A 15297-nucleotide genomic window follows, 5' to 3' on the forward strand; every position below is an offset into this window, starting at 1 on the left:
AATAAATAGAAAGTGAGTGAAGAGAAGGGGGAAAAGATCTCCACAAGTTCTGTCACCTGCTGCTTTGGAGACCACAGGGAAGTTCTTGGCTTAAATAAAGCTCACCCAGCAAACATTTAGCACAGATTTTGGAGAAATTTAGGCAAGATTGCAAAGATTTGGCTGGTCCCAGTTGGGAAAACAGGATTTTGAGCTTTGGGAGTGTGCAGTGTTAGCAAGCAGAGTGGCATGCCATGTAATTCTTGTTTATATGGTTTGTAAATGCTGGAATGTCACCACAGAATCACAGATTTCCTGTTTAAAGTGCTGGGCAGGACATGAATACGGGGAGAGTATTCATATTTTTAATAAATGCATTTAATTTTGACAAGAGAGGCTGTGCAGCAGCCACTTTGTTGAACATTTATTTGCAATTAATGTGTTGGAAGGAAGATGACATAACCTGCAGTTGTGTCAGAGCAGGGAACATTCAGCTCAGCAGAGACAGACTCGGTGTGAGCCTCACACTGAGCATTTCCAGCTTTATCACTGGGAAATGAAAGGGAAAAACCTGGATTTTCCTGCATCCAGTGTGAAAAGCAAGAGCAGCCAGCTCTGATGTGTCACTGCAGGTTCATTTCTGTATTTTTGGGATTCTCCAGGGCTGACCCAGCTCCTCTCCTCCCTTGGCCACTGTCCAGGGAGCGCTCACAGTTGAGATTTGAATTGCAATCATCAATTAGCTGATAATCACTATTGGTGGAACGATGTGTGCAGGGTTTAAGACAGTGCAGTGGCTGGAAATGGAGCCATTTGTCAGGGCTGTAATGGCCTTTTTATGTGCACAAATTTTTAAACACAATTTCATAAAGAGGCTGCCACGCTCCGTGATTTACAGGGGCAGTAAAAAATAAAGAAATTACCCAAGGAGTAGATGATCTCTGTGCATTGAAATCCTGGGAGTTAATAGAAATATCTCTGTTAACTCCAGGGATTTTAAAACTTTTTCCTAATGGCTGTTTGTTCCCTGTTTCATTGCTAGAAGATGCTGAACCTTCCTGGTTGTTGCTCCCCTTGTTTCACAAGTTACCTGCAAGAATCTTGCATATTCAAAAGCAAAAAGTGACAGAGCCATGAAGAGATTTTAATCTTTGGCAGATGGTGTGGAGAGTCGGTTCAGCTTCTCCTCTGGCAGTAAATGGGAAAAGAGCCCACACTCCACGGCTGTTAGGAACAGGCCATGTTTAAAATGAATGGATTAATTGGGCAAGTAATGATGTATAGAACAGCTCTGTGCTAGCACGGGAACACTTGTGAATTTACTGCTGAAATTCAACCAAGCCTTTGCATCTCCTTTATGTCCCCAGGGGTGATGGGAGAGTATGAGCCCAAAATAGAAGTGCAGTTCCCAGAAACAGTTCCATCTGCGAAAGGAACCACGGTGAAACTGGAGTGCTTTGCCTTGGGCAAGTAAGTTTGGATCCATTATTATTATTAATTATTATTCCTGCAGCTTCTCAGGCTGCATTTGTGGAGTTTGCAGCGGTTCCTAATGATCCACTTCCCTCAGCAGGAGTTACTTGTGACCACAGCAGCCACAGGGCTTGGGGAGTGTGAACATTGGCAGTGCTTCCAAAACGTTGGCACTGGTAGGAAAATCATCACAAAATGGATGGTTTGGGTTGGAAGGGACCTTAAATCCCACCCAGTGCTAGCCCTGCTTTGGCCAGGGCACTTTCACTGCCCCGGGGTGCTCCAAGCCCCAGTGTCCAACCTGGCCTTGGGAGCAGCCACAGCTTCTCTGGGCAACCCCTGCCAGAGACCCCCCAGCCTCAAATGGATGTGTTTTTACAGCAGAACCCCAAATTCAGCTGGGTCAGACCAGCATTTTAATGATAAAATGATTATTATTTTAACAATAAAACGTCTGATACATCACAATAAACACATTTATATTCATGTCACCTTTAACCCACCCATAATAAAACCCCTCTGGATCCTGTGCCAGGCCCACAGCTCCTTTTTCCAGCCTCTGCTTTGTGTTCCCTCCTCAGCCCAGTGCCCACCATCAGCTGGAGGAGGGCGGACGGGAAGCAGATCCCCAGGAAAGCCCGGAGACACCGGTCCAGCGGGCTCCTGGAAATCCCCAATTTCCAGCAGGAGGATGCCGGGCTCTACGAGTGCGTGGCTGAAAATGTGAGAGGGAGGAACGTGGCACGAGGGCAGCTGACATTTTATGGTAAGCAGGCTGCCTGCTCCCAGGGCTTTATTGCAGTTGGTGCAATCTGCAGTAAATATTTTGTGGGGAGGTAATTTTGCGAGGATATTTTTGAAATGACTTCCTTCTCAAATGGCACCTCTGGAGAAGGGGGTAATTTGAAATAAAACCTGGCTGAATGGTGCATATTAATTGAGAATCAGAGCAGCTGGAACAAAAACACATCCCTGGAAGGACATTGGCATGGAAACATGATGGAAATGCTTGGAAAGGGCTCTTTTGCCTTCTTGTGGCTGGGAGGGCGAGGCAGGAAATGTGGGGGAGCATCCTCGTGTTGCAGCTCGGGGTTTATGATGTGAGGGTTGCCCCAGCTTTCGTGGATACACGTTAATTGGTGATAACCAATTAAGAACTGCCTTCAAGGGGACCAGTGGTTGGGATTTGCCACTGGCAGGGCAGAGCTCTCTGCCCTCAGAGGCTTTCTGCACCTGCTCTTCCCTGGCTGAAAGCAGAGCCCGTGAGCCAGGCACTGTAAAATGTCAAATTTCAGCTTCCTAGGCCTACTCTGGTAAACAGAGGATGCATTCATCCCTCTGATCCTGCTGCTCATCCCCAAATTTCTGCTGGGAACAGCCCCACAAAGCAAACCAAAGGTGTGGTTTTACCTGTGCAGGTAAAGGGGAGCTGCAGGGAGGGGATTCAGGGACACTGGGGCTGGGTTTGGTACCAAGGTTCTGTTGGAGATGTTTTGGAGAGGAGAAGCTGCAGGTTCCACAGCTGTGCAGAGACCTCCATAGCATCAAACAAATCCTGGTTTTATTGCTGCCCTGTTCCCATCCCATGATATTCTTTATAGAAAATACAGACAAAAATTCAGTTTTCTCCCCCAAATGCTCCTGAGGGCCCAGCTCCTGTCAGCAGGGAAGATTGGGTTGATCTCCCAGAGATGAGGAGAATGCTTTTTGATTTATAATATTTTTGCCACAGAAAAAGAATTTGGGAACCAGCCCTTCTGGCAACACTGAATTGAATTTTGTGGGTAATATAAGTTTTTTTTAAAAAGTAAGGATGTTTTCAAATTGGAAATATTTCTGAAAGACATTCCATTTGGAAATCAGAACTTTGGTGGCTTCCATTTCAAATGAAATTTCTCCTTTCAAAACTGAGGGAAATATAAAATGAGAAAACATTAAAAAGGCGTGAAAGAGCAAGAACAAAGTGAAATCTTTCATGTTAAAGCAAGAATCCGGGGTTGATTTGAAGGGGTTTTAATTTTTTTAATTAGATGATTTAAAGATTCCTTTTTCTGTGCTGTTTCTCCTGCTTTTCCCCACGTGGAGAGTAAATTAAAAGACTCATCAGTTGTACAGCTTTGCTCTACCCACAGCCAAAGCTGCCTTCCTTGGAAAGCAGCAAACGGAGCCCTTGGAGCACTCCCACCGTGGCAGATCTTCAGAATCTCATTGCTGAAATGAATTTACTGCTCTGGATCCTACACAAAAGCTGCTTTTCACACCCATCGTGGCATTTCAGCAGAGAAGCTCGAGGGTTTTTGGGAAGAGGAGAGCCCTGCCCTCAGTCTGTCAAGCTGGGAAATCTTTCTGTCTCCTCCCTGGGAGTGGAGGAATTCCCCGTGGAGAGGTGGCAGCCTCCCCTGTTGCAGGTTTTAAAGATAATTCACTGAACTATCATCCTTGTTGTCTTCTCCTTTTCCAGGGAAGTAGTTGGTTTTTAAGGATAACTTGTGTTTTGTAGCCAGTACTGAAAATAGATCTCTTAAAAAAAAGCCCAACTTGCATTCTGTACTCTGAGCTCTGGAGATTTTCGTGGCAGCAAAATCTTTTAGGGGAAGGAAACTTGCTGTAAATTTTTATACAAATAGTTAGGGAAAAGAACATAACTTTCCTTATTAATTTGGTTTAAAGCTGACAAGTGTTATTTCATTATTGAAATACAACTGTGATGGTGGCAGAGCTTTCAAGTTGCTTTTTGGAAGGTCAGGACTGCTGCCTGGAGAAGAAAAAGCACTGGAGGTGCTGAGAGGTGAAGGTTTGAATGGATTTGAGGATGAAATTTTTTATCATGAGGGCGGTGAGGCCCTGGCACAGAATTCCCAGAGCAGCTGGGGCTGCCCCTGGAGGAGTCCAAGGCCAGGCTGGACAGGGCTGGAGCACCTGGGACAGTGGGAGGTGTCCCTGCCATGGCAGGGGGGGCACTGAGAGGGATGTAAGGTCCCTGCATGTCACAGTGAGGCAGCACCACTCCCTTAAATCCAGTTACCAGCCCCTGTGCACTGCACAGAGTAAGAAAAGAGAAGAAAAAGAAATTCAGATTTGCTCACTCACTGTAGATAACCCAGCGCTGTCAGCTCCTCTCTGTGCCCCTGGAAGTTGTCAGGGGAGGTTGACTCATGCTGTGTTTCACTCTTGTACCAGCGTTTATTGTCTCCTCCGTTAGCATATCAGTGACACTGAAGTTGTTTGACACCCTTGTTGCAGCAGAAAACGTTAATTAAACGTGCAGGAGCCGTTCTTGCAGCATTTTCTGTCTCTGAGCCCCTGCACCAGGCTGTGTTTCACTGCTCTCCACAAGCATTAGCTCCAGGGCTGAGTCCCCCTTGATGGATCGACCTTCCCGTGGAAACATGTTCCTGGTAATGCAATTACAGCCACTTACTTCTGTTTCCTTGACTGATGGAACTCTGAAAGACACATCTCCTTGCTGGCTCTCTCGTTCTCCCTGCTGTCCCTGCCCCAGGTTAATTCCAAAGGCACCGCTGGCATTCTCAGGGCTGTCCCTTGCAGGGCCAACACTTGCACTTGTTCCTTGTGGGTTTCCTCCAGCTCAGAATATTCCCTGAAGTACCAAATTAGACAGCACAGCCTCTTCTTTTCCACCTTTTAGCAGCTCTGACCACTGCTGCTGCCCTCCTGAGCTGGCAGCTTGTTCCCTGTGCCAGCTGACTCCCATGGCCAAGGCAGGTCAGGTCCCCAGCAGGACACAGGGCTCTCTTCTCCCAGTTTCTCCAGTTTGTCCCAGTTCCTCCCTGCAAGGAGGGCCCTCCACACCCTCAGCTGTGTGTTTTGGGATGCACTCCCATTGACCTGATTGTATTTTTAATCTGGCTGCTCATAAATTTTACATTTGCAAACCCTCCGCAGGGCTAAGATTTATATCCTGAGCAAACAGCAATGCCAACAATTATTTTTTTCCTGGCAGAAGTACAGTAAACAGATTACCTTAATCAGCTAATTTAAAAAGAAATTGCCTTTTTGTTCATAAAACTGGCATCAAGGAGATGCTTATTTATTATTGATGTTTAATTCACGGTAAGTTTAGATGCTGTTTCAGCCCAATCTTCTTTTGTTGATATTTTTGACCCCAAAGCTGCTCATCCCTGGGTTTGAGCTCCTTGGGCTCTGCTTCTCTATATTGACTCTGATGAGTCAATGCAACATCTCAAGATCCCCTTTCCCAACAAAACATTTATCCTGAATAACAGACAATCTGAAAGCTTGCTGCTGGTTGAGGTGATCCAAACACAAACGAGTCCAGTGGGGCTGGGAGCAGCAGCTCTGGGGAGGGCTGAGGAGCTGCACCACCACTGAGAACGTTTGTTTGCCGGGGTTTTGACACAAAACATGGGATTTGTCCCTGGTTTTACAGTCAGATCCACTCTGGGAAATATCCAAGCTCCAAAGCAGCTCAGTGTGAGCCAGCACGGGTGCAGGTGCTGACTCAGCATCACCGCTGCTGCTCCAGCATCTCCCATCCTCTCCTGCCCTGGCAAGCCAAGGAAAGGAGGAAAGAATCGCAGCTCAAACGTTTTCCAAAAGTGTCAGCACAGCAGCAGCTGCATTAGCAGACAGACAGACTTCCCTGCCACTAATTACAGTTCTTTGCAGCGTTTTCTGAGATATTCAGCAGAACCCGTTTAATTGGCTGGGCCCCTTTTCAGATTCAATCCTTCTCAACTCCAAATCCCACCAGGAATTTGTGAGGCTACTTAATTTTGCAGTGAAAAGAGTCCCCCTTTCATCAGCAGGCCTGTGTTTTATTTTATATAAAATAAATATATTTTATTTTATTTATTATAAAAAGCCACTTTCTGCCACTCTGTGAAACAGCCTCAGATGTAAATCAGATTATGTTCTTCATTATGGCCAGAGGTCTAGAAAAGAAATTGAAAATCAGGCAGTTTTATGTCTGCTCAGTTTAGCTCCCAAATCAAAAATAATTTCCTGAAAATTTGAATGAAGTGAGTTTTTAGGCTGGTAAAAATACAAGAAAATTCCTGTGAATAGGGCAAGTGTATTATTGTATTATTATTATTATGTTATTATTAATTATCTTTCACATCACCCACTAGAAAACCCTGTTGTCACCTTTTCCACAGGTAAAAGTTAGTACAGGGAGGAGTTTTGAATTCTTTGCTGCCCAAGGGAAGTCTTGCATCCAGAACCACTCCCTGCACAGGGCACAGCCGTGTTTCTCATCAGCTTTTCCTTTTCCAAGCATTGCTGGAACCCTGCTTACAGAGAAATCCAAGTTTTGGAGATTCAGAAAAATCTCATATTATTATCATTGCTGCTTGGAGAAACATCTCTCCAGCAGGAGAAGCAAAAATACAAATAGGGTGAAACACAAATAGAAATGAAATATGAAGGCTACTCAGAACACCCCCCACCTCCCTTACAGCCCTGAGCAGCTGCAGGTCAGTGTCAGGATGAAAAATAACTAAACTCATCCCTGTGGATGTACCTGTAACACCCACAGCCCCCAAAAACTGGGGGGAAATCCTGTGGTGGTGCAGAACAGCTCATGGAACAGGACAAAAATGAGAGGAGGGGACAACTGCAGTGTTTTTATCAGCTGGGTTAACTCCTTCAGATTTTCCTCTGCTTCAGATTTTCCTCTGGTGTTTCATATTTTAGTGCCAAGCAGCACTCCCAGGCTGGGTTAGGAGGGTCAGTCTTGTAGAGTTTCCAAAGACTGAGCCAAAAGGAGATTTTTTAGGTACAACATTCCAGCAGATTGGTTTGGTGTGGGATTTGCACACCTTTAGGTTGTACAGATTTCACACAGTCCTTAACTGGCAGTAGAGGTCAGGAGGAAGGAAAGGAAGAGAGAGGAAAGGTACCTTGAGGTCTGGTTTCACATCCCTGTGATCTTTGGGAAGGAAACAGATCAGGATGGGAGGGGTTTGTGCACAGGAGCTGTCCCCACTCGGGGCAGGATCCCTTACCTGCACAAGCCTTACACGCTGGCTGCACTCTGCATTTCCAATTACTCACCCATTTTTCCCATCTGGTTGGGGTTTTTTCCACTTCTTACACTTGGCTTTCTGCTCTTTAGACTGTTCTGATCCTGGGCTCAGTCTCAATCTCCTTAGAATAGAGATGGTAATGGACAAGTCATTCAGCCTTTCATCTGCCATTAATGATGAATTACACAGCCTGCACCACGTCCTCAGCTGCTAGAAATTGGCTTAGGAACACTGAAATCAATACACACCAGCAGAGAATTGGATTCTGGATATGTATTAGCACCTCATTTGCTTGAGTCTTTTTGGGTGTTTTGAACTCACAGATGATTGCAGAGTCCTACAGGTTTATGTCTGATATTTCTCCCTTACTTCTGGGGCTTTGTCACTCATTTCTGAGGTGATGCATCATCACCTGCCACGTCATTTCATTTTCAAATATCTTTTAGGACATGATTTCCTCTTCCTACTTTTGCCTTTTCATTCATTACAGTGAAGGACAGACTGCCCCTGGAATTTTTTTGTCTTAGAGAAATAAGAATATATTTGGGCATATATTCACCTGGTTTTAACTGTCCCACTTTGTGTTGGTGAAGACTGAAAAGTCATCAAAGGTAAACAGGGATTTTTTCTCAGTACTTCCATCACTTTTCTTCTGTCCCCCTGAGTACAAACTCCAGACATCTCTCATCTCCTAGGAGGGGGAGATTTTTCTTTAAAGCCATCCTTATGTAAGAGTCGTGCTTATATCTCTAAGCTTTTTCTTTACTTTATAGATTCAGCATATGAATTTTGCTTGCAACTCAGATGAATTCTTAATCAGCTTCCAGATTTTTCCTCCAGGATGTTTCCAAGGCCAGTACTATCTGAAGTACTCCAAGCAGGGCCAAAATATTTTCTATAATATAATTTCTCTTTGGTCAGTACCCCTGAAACGATCCAAAGGACATTTTTTTAGACCACTCACAAACTAAACCTTGTCATTATCTCTGAGAACATCACTTTACCAGAAAATGTTGTAGAGAGGAGCTGGTTTCATCCCCTTATTTGAATTATTTTAATTATCATGCCTGAAATCTCGTGTCGTGTTACCTTGCTCTGATCCCCAGTGGGCGCCTGTCAAATTCCATTAGGTTGTGGCCACTCTCCTTTGGTGGCTCACACAGATTTGCAGCGTGAGCCAACCCCAGAGATTCCCCAGGATGAAGCCAAGAGCTTCTCTCTGCTCTGAGCTGTTGAGAGGAGAGCTTGACCTAATTAGAAAAGGCTCCCAAAGAGCAGCAGAGAACAAACTCCTGCCAAACAAACCGCTCAGAGCTTTGCACTGAGATGATTTTTTGACCTCTGCTGCTCATTCTGGAGTTGTCTGCACCATAAATGGCTTTGGGATTGGGAATGTGAGCAGTTCAAGCAGCTGGAGGGGGTTAGGGTGGGGTGGGGTGGGGGCTCTGGGTGCTGCCCCAAAGGGTGACCTGAATTTGGGGCTGGCAGATCCCAGCACTGCACATTCCAATCTCAGCACTCAGGGCAGGAGTTGGGATGAACAAACCACAAACTGCCCCAAGAAATGCCTTTTGGAGAGAATTTCCCTTATTTAGGGGAAAATTATTATTTCCTTTATTTGGGGAGTCTGTTCGAAATGAGGATGAATTCTGAATTTTCTGTCCTCCTCTCCACAGGAGTTATCTTTGTTTTTCCATAGCACACACATAGGTTATACAGCACAGCTTCCCATTCATGGCTTTTCTTGACTTGCAGATTAATTCCAGTTGTTTTGTCTGGGTTGATTTTTTTTTCTTTTTTTCTTTTAGCTTTGTTTTCATGTGGGAAATCTGTAAAACAGCGCAGCAAAAATAAAAAAGGCAAATGGATGTGTGTGGGTTTTATAGAGCTCCTTTCATGGGATCATAAAATTCCCTTCAAAATGATGAGTTAGATGCTGTTAGAATAGTAAATATGTAAATTCATGTGTAATTTGCAAATGTCCTTGAGCCACTGAACCCATTGCAATTGCTCAGCTCGATGGAATTGTTCAAGTTCTTACTCCAGATGACAGAACTGACTTTCATCTTCCTGCATTTAAAGCCTTTCCCTTTCCTGTCTCTTTAGATACAGACAATAAACAAGCTTAAAATATTACAGGGGCAGGAGGGGCAGCCAGAGAAATAAACACCACTCACTTCTCCTCTTTCTGCTGCAGCACCAGGATGCTCAGTTCTCCTCTTTTTCTGGAAATCCCTTGGAGATGAGGTGCTGTGGAAAAGTCTCCACTTCATCTCAGCTTTGCAGGCAGGTTCAGGGTGCCAGGGGTGGGCTCAAACACATCCTGAGCTCTCTGAATTTGTGTTTCCATCATCACAGACATACCCCTAGCTTGGGTACAATCATGAAAATTTGCCATTTGGATGGGATATTTTAACATTTATCCTTTCAAGTCCATCTCTGGCCCCCTGTTCCTGTCCAAAGGAGATGTCTAAAATTGTTGCCTGGCTTTGAGGAATCTTAATTTTTTCGTTTATCTGATTACATGGGGAAAAGTATTAATCAGGTTCTTGGAGACCTCTGCTGGTAACACATCCTGCTAAGTCAGATGCTCTTATGTCAAAATAGGGCAAATTCCCATTAAAAAAAATCAGAGTTCTATTGTTTAATGGGACTTTCTGAAAAGTAATATAATATATGAATATACTATTAATAATAAGATCTTAAATAGATAGTATTGTACATTGTAGATATATCTGCACAAAAGGTAACTCTAAAGAAAGTCTGAGGTTTTGTGTGATCTTCAAAACCAATTTTAGTGGAATTTAGTGGAATCTGGCTAAACTTAAACTCTATTTAATTTTTTTAAAAAAGCCAACAAAGTGATAAAATTATGTGAAACACAGTTAAAAATACAATCTCACAAGTGGCTGAAAACTGCCAGTGCTAGTTTTCACCAAATTCTACCCAAATGTGTCTCAAATATCTGCTTGTGGCCTTTCTGGGTTTATTCAGTGTCATTAATACAATTATTACAAAGATTTTTTTGTTCCTGTGGCAAGACATGGAGATCTGGCCAGAATCAAGACAAGACTGAGAGCCTGGACCTGAAGTAGTGCCTATACCCATGCACAGTTGCTGGAATAACCTGAATTTCAGTACAGAACTCGTTCTGAATTACAAGTTTTGAAGTCAGAAACTAAATTTTAGAGCTTTGAAGCCCAAGTTATTGAGACTCTGAGGAGGAAAATGTCTCTGTTTGAAGGACTAGGTGTGTACTTACTGCTTTGTTTTTGTAGGATGAGCAGGGTTTCTGAAGCTACTCTTTCTCTTTAGGGGTTTTTACTAAAAAGAAAATAAAAGCAGGTTCTGGTCTTGCCTGTGCCACCTTCAGAAAGCAGCACTGGACTCGAGGAAGAGCAGTAATCTTTTGCAGTTCTTATGGTGCCTTTTGGGGCTACCTAGAAACAGAGGCCAGGCAGAATTAAAGGAATAAAAAGCAGTTCTGTTCATTGAAGGCCTGCAGGGACATTTAGGGCAGACAAAGCCCCCCAGGGGCTGCACCCAGAAATGGACCACAGGTTTTACACTTTTATAAGTTTGGTCCATTTGCATTTTGGGGGTTGATTTTCCAATTCCAGCTGCAGGAAATGAAGTCATTTAGCCCAAGTTTGCTGCCCCAAGTCCCTTTTGTTTCCATCTCTGGGGCCTGAGGCAGTGAGGTGTCCTTGATTGCCAGGCCTGGAGAGGAATTGCTGTGTCTGCCCAAAGTGGGGAAGCAGCAGCTGGCACTGGGTGTGGAGTTTGGAGTTCTGCACTAAAGATCTGCAGGGTTACACAGAGATGGGAAATAGAAAAGCTGAAATCCTGACATTATCAATCCCAGTTTTAAACGTTCTGCCGAGGGAAGAAGAGGCCATGGTGCAGCCCAGAGCTGCTGCTCCAGGCTCCAGGCTTCCTTCCCTCTTTCCTTGCAGCCCAGCCCAGCTGGACCCAGCGCATCAGCGACGTTCACGCGGCCATCGAGGAGCGCGTGTCCTGGGAGTGCCGCGCCAGCGGCCGCCCCAAGCCCTCCTACCGCTGGCTCAAGGATGGGGAGCCCCTGCTGCCACAGGTAGGCACTGCTGGAACCCCCTGGGCGTGGGCTCTGTGGGTGCTGGGATGCTCTGCCAGCTCTCTGATCTCTGGGTGTTTTGTTTATTTTGGGATGGGGAGGATGGAGGTGCTCTGAAATCGTGGAATGCAGAATGGTTTGGGTTGGGACTTTCAAGGTCACCTTGTTCCACCCCCTGCCACTTTCCACTGTCCCAGACTGCTCCAAGCCCCATCCAGCCTGGCCTTGGACATTCCCAGGGATCCAGGGGCAGCCCCAGCTGCTCTGGGTACCTGTGCCAGGGACTCCCCACCCTCAGAGAAAATCCCCTGTTCCTTCCCGTGCCTGTGGCACCTCCCTACAGCTCCAGGAGCTGCTGGCAGAGACAAGCAGGACACACAACAGCTCAGAGCTCCTCCCCAAAATGAAGGATCCATGATGCAAACCTAAGGCTGGAAAGAAGAAGGAATGTCTGAATGAGGTTTTGGAACCTGTCACCAGAGAATGAACACCCCAAAATAATTATTTTAATTGGTGATGTTTAGGTGAACTCCGGGTGACAATGAAGCCTCAGGGTTTCCTGCTGGTGTTTAATGGTGTTCCCACTCCTCCTGCTGAGCTGTGTCCCTGTGCAGGAGCTGTGGAATTACACCCCTCCTGCCCAGCCTGTCCTGGAGGGTCAGCACACAGTCCTGACCCCACCCTGGCACCACAAACTCAGCCAAGTCACCAAAGCTTTGCTTGCACAGTAGCCAGCCCTTTTCCCCCTTCACTTACTGTGAAAGGACATGGCAGCCCCAATTTGATCAGACCCTGACTAAAATTGCACAAACATTAAATTTCTGCCCTAAGGCCAAGTAGAAAACCAATAGCTCTTTATTTTAGATTTTTTTTTAGATTTTTTTTTTATTTTTTAATGTCAAACTCCTGGGGAGGGAGGGAACACTTTGCTGTACTTATTAGAATTGATAACTCGAGCTCCATATCCTCAGGCTGACAAATGATAGCCTGGTCTTTCACTCCACACACTAATTCTGGTTGCTTCACGCTGGTCACTGGCAGATGGTCTTGTTCTTAAATCATGTCAGTGGCTGATATGAAGTAAAGGATCATTAAATTATTAGCATTTACATTGTTTTCAGTAAACTGCAGAAGATTTTAAGCGTTTCTGTCGGTGCTGGCTGAGATGGCAGCCAGTCTTACCAGCCTGCATTGCTGTATACACCCAAAATGGGCTCGAACTGTGCCAGGGGAGGGCCAGGCTGGACACCAGGAGGAATTTCTCCATGGAAAGGGTGAATTTCTCCACTGCCCAGGGAGGTGTGGAGTCCCCATCCCTGGAGGTGCCCAAGAAACACCTGTGTGTGCCATAGTTCAGGTGCTGTGGTGGTGTTTGGTCACAGGTTGGACACAATAATCCTGGAGGTCTTTCCCAACCCTAATGACTCTTATTCCATGGAAATGCCATAGTTTTAAATGTTTCTGAGGATAGGGCTGGCTGCGATGTGCCACTGTGGAACAGAAGTGCATTTCCTGCTTTGAGCTTATCTCCTTGAAAGGGATATTAATCTAAATGCTTTGGGTATTAAATCAATGAGGGGTCAAGGGAAAGTCCTCCAATTTAAATTGCATTTACCAACTCCTGTATTGGTTTTACCATTTAGTCTCCAGCCTGACATAAATTTGGCTGGCAGACAAATAAATCGGGGCATGCAAATTCCTCCCGTTACTTCCTTTCATCCACCTCCCTACAAAACACAGCTGGACAGCTCTGGGTGTTTGCTCTGAGGAGGCCTCTCCTCGTTGATTTGGAGCTGGTTTTGCTGTTCCCCCAGGGCAGGGTTGTGCTGGAGCAGGGCTCTCTGACCATTCCCAACGTGAGCCTGTCGGACGCGGGGATGTACCAGTGCGTGGCGGAGAACAGGCACGGCGTCATCTTCACCAGCGCTGAGCTCAGCGTCATCGGTGAGTTCCCCAGCACTGCAAACCTCCCAAACCCTGCCCAAGCTCCAGCACCTGAAGCAGAAGGGGATCTTTGGCGATTTGTTTTTAAGGAAGGCGTGAAATGGGAACTTGAGGCAGTGGAGAGAAGAGAACAGATGTTTTTTACTTTGTCCCGTATTCCCATTTTCCTCCAGGAGCTGCCAGGTGCATCCACTCTCCTGCTGGTTAAAGCCTGTTTATGGAGAAACCTCAACACTGCCACTCAGAGCACCCAGGACCATAAATACCATAAAAATAAACGTAAATGGGCCATAAATCTCTGGCTGCAGAGGTGACTGTGCTCAGGACATGCTGACAAACCTCCCCTCTGAAGAGACCTTTCAGCAATCTAACAGCAACCAAAACGCTCCCATCCCAAAGAAAATCATCTTCTAGCCCACAGTTCTGTGCACAGCTGCTCTGCTCCTCCCAGATAAAATCAGGAGAAGCTCATGTGAAACCAAGTGGGGAAATACCTGAGGGGAGGGAGCAGAGGTCACAGAGCCAGGATCATCTCAGGGGTGCCAGTGCCAGGGACAGGAGGCAATGGCCACAGACTGAACCCTGGAAATGCCACTTAATATAACAAAAACTTTATTTTGAGGTTGGTTGGACACTCAAACAAGCTGTCCAGAGATGTTGTGGCATCCCTGTCCTTGGAGATGCTCAACACCCAACTAGCCCCAGCCTGGGCAGCCTCCTGTAGCTGCTCCTGGTTGAGCAGGGGTGGGGTGGGACATGCCAGAGGTCCCTGCCAGGCTCAAATCAATCCCAAAACATGCTCTTGTACTAGTGGCAGCCCTGGTCAGCGTGGGGATGTCGTTTCTAAGGGTTAAACACAATTCCTGGTTACAAAATAATGTTTTAGTTGCTCTCAAACCAAATGTTCAGTAGCAGCATTCCCTGATTTATCCTGAAGAACAAGGCATGAGGGTTTTTCCAGCTATGAGATTTTCAATTATTGGTCATTTTTTATCATCAGTGATAGATGCCTGCATAGGAAAAAAATTCATTTGAAGGATTGTCTGTGTTGCTGCTGGAGAAAGGAACGATAATGCTCAATAAATTAGACTTCACAATGCTGAGATTTATTGGGCATGAAAGAAATCGAAATAAACCCACTGATGCTTTTCTTGTCTATTTAAAACCTGGTAAAAATGGAGCTTTGGGAAGAAGGGAGATGTTTTCAGAGGAGAGAGGTTTCATCCTTGTTGGTGGGGACTGCCAGGGTGTCCCTGTGCCCAGCAGCTCCTCGTGGCCACAGAAAAAGCAGATTTTGGAGAGCCTGGTCTGAGAAACCTGTCAGGGAATATTTATTTGGCCAACTTCTCACTTGGGTTCTGCAGCTCTGTTTCTGTCTGTCACAGGAAAAGCACCCAAATGGAGTCCTGCAGATAAATTCCTGTGATTTCCTGCATCTGTGATTTAACTTGGCACACTTTGAAAGGAAAGCAGCAGGTTTTGCCTTCTCACCAGAGTTTCAAAGCAGGGCAACATTCTGAGCCCTCCCTGGGAAATTTTAGCTTTTAACCAGATCTGAGTGCTAAAATGGTTATTTTAAAAGGTCCTGAAGTTAAGCACTTGCTACTAGTGGTGTTTAATCATCTCAAGTGAGATTTACAGCAAAATTAAGTGAAAGAGAGAAATGGAAAATTACGGACCAAGCTTTTCTCACAGTGATTCTTCTCAATTATTGTTGCCAATTATCTTGCTTGGAGTCTTAAATAAAAGCAGAATCCAGTGGTGCTGGACATTGTATTTTAGATACAGTCTTGTCTT

At 45.4% G+C, this 15297-nt stretch overlaps 1 protein-coding gene across 3 annotated transcripts in view; it reads left to right on the forward strand.

The window, feature by feature from the left end:
• Nucleotides 1-15297, forward strand: part of CNTN4 (contactin 4) — a 262428-nt gene that overhangs the window by 198985 nt on the left and 48146 nt on the right. For all 3 annotated transcript variants that reach the window (XM_015641164.2, XM_033517488.1, XM_015641165.3), the window contains 4 exons: nt 1347-1449; nt 2034-2218; nt 11420-11556; nt 13371-13500. In XM_015641164.2, the coding sequence (XP_015496650.1) occupies nt 1347-1449; nt 2034-2218; nt 11420-11556; nt 13371-13500 (555 nt within the window). The remainder of the gene's footprint in view (nt 1-1346; nt 1450-2033; nt 2219-11419; nt 11557-13370; nt 13501-15297) is intronic.

This window comes from Parus major, chromosome 12, assembly GCF_001522545.3.
Source record: "Parus major isolate Abel chromosome 12, Parus_major1.1, whole genome shotgun sequence".
Lineage (NCBI taxonomy): Eukaryota > Metazoa > Chordata > Aves > Passeriformes > Paridae > Parus > Parus major.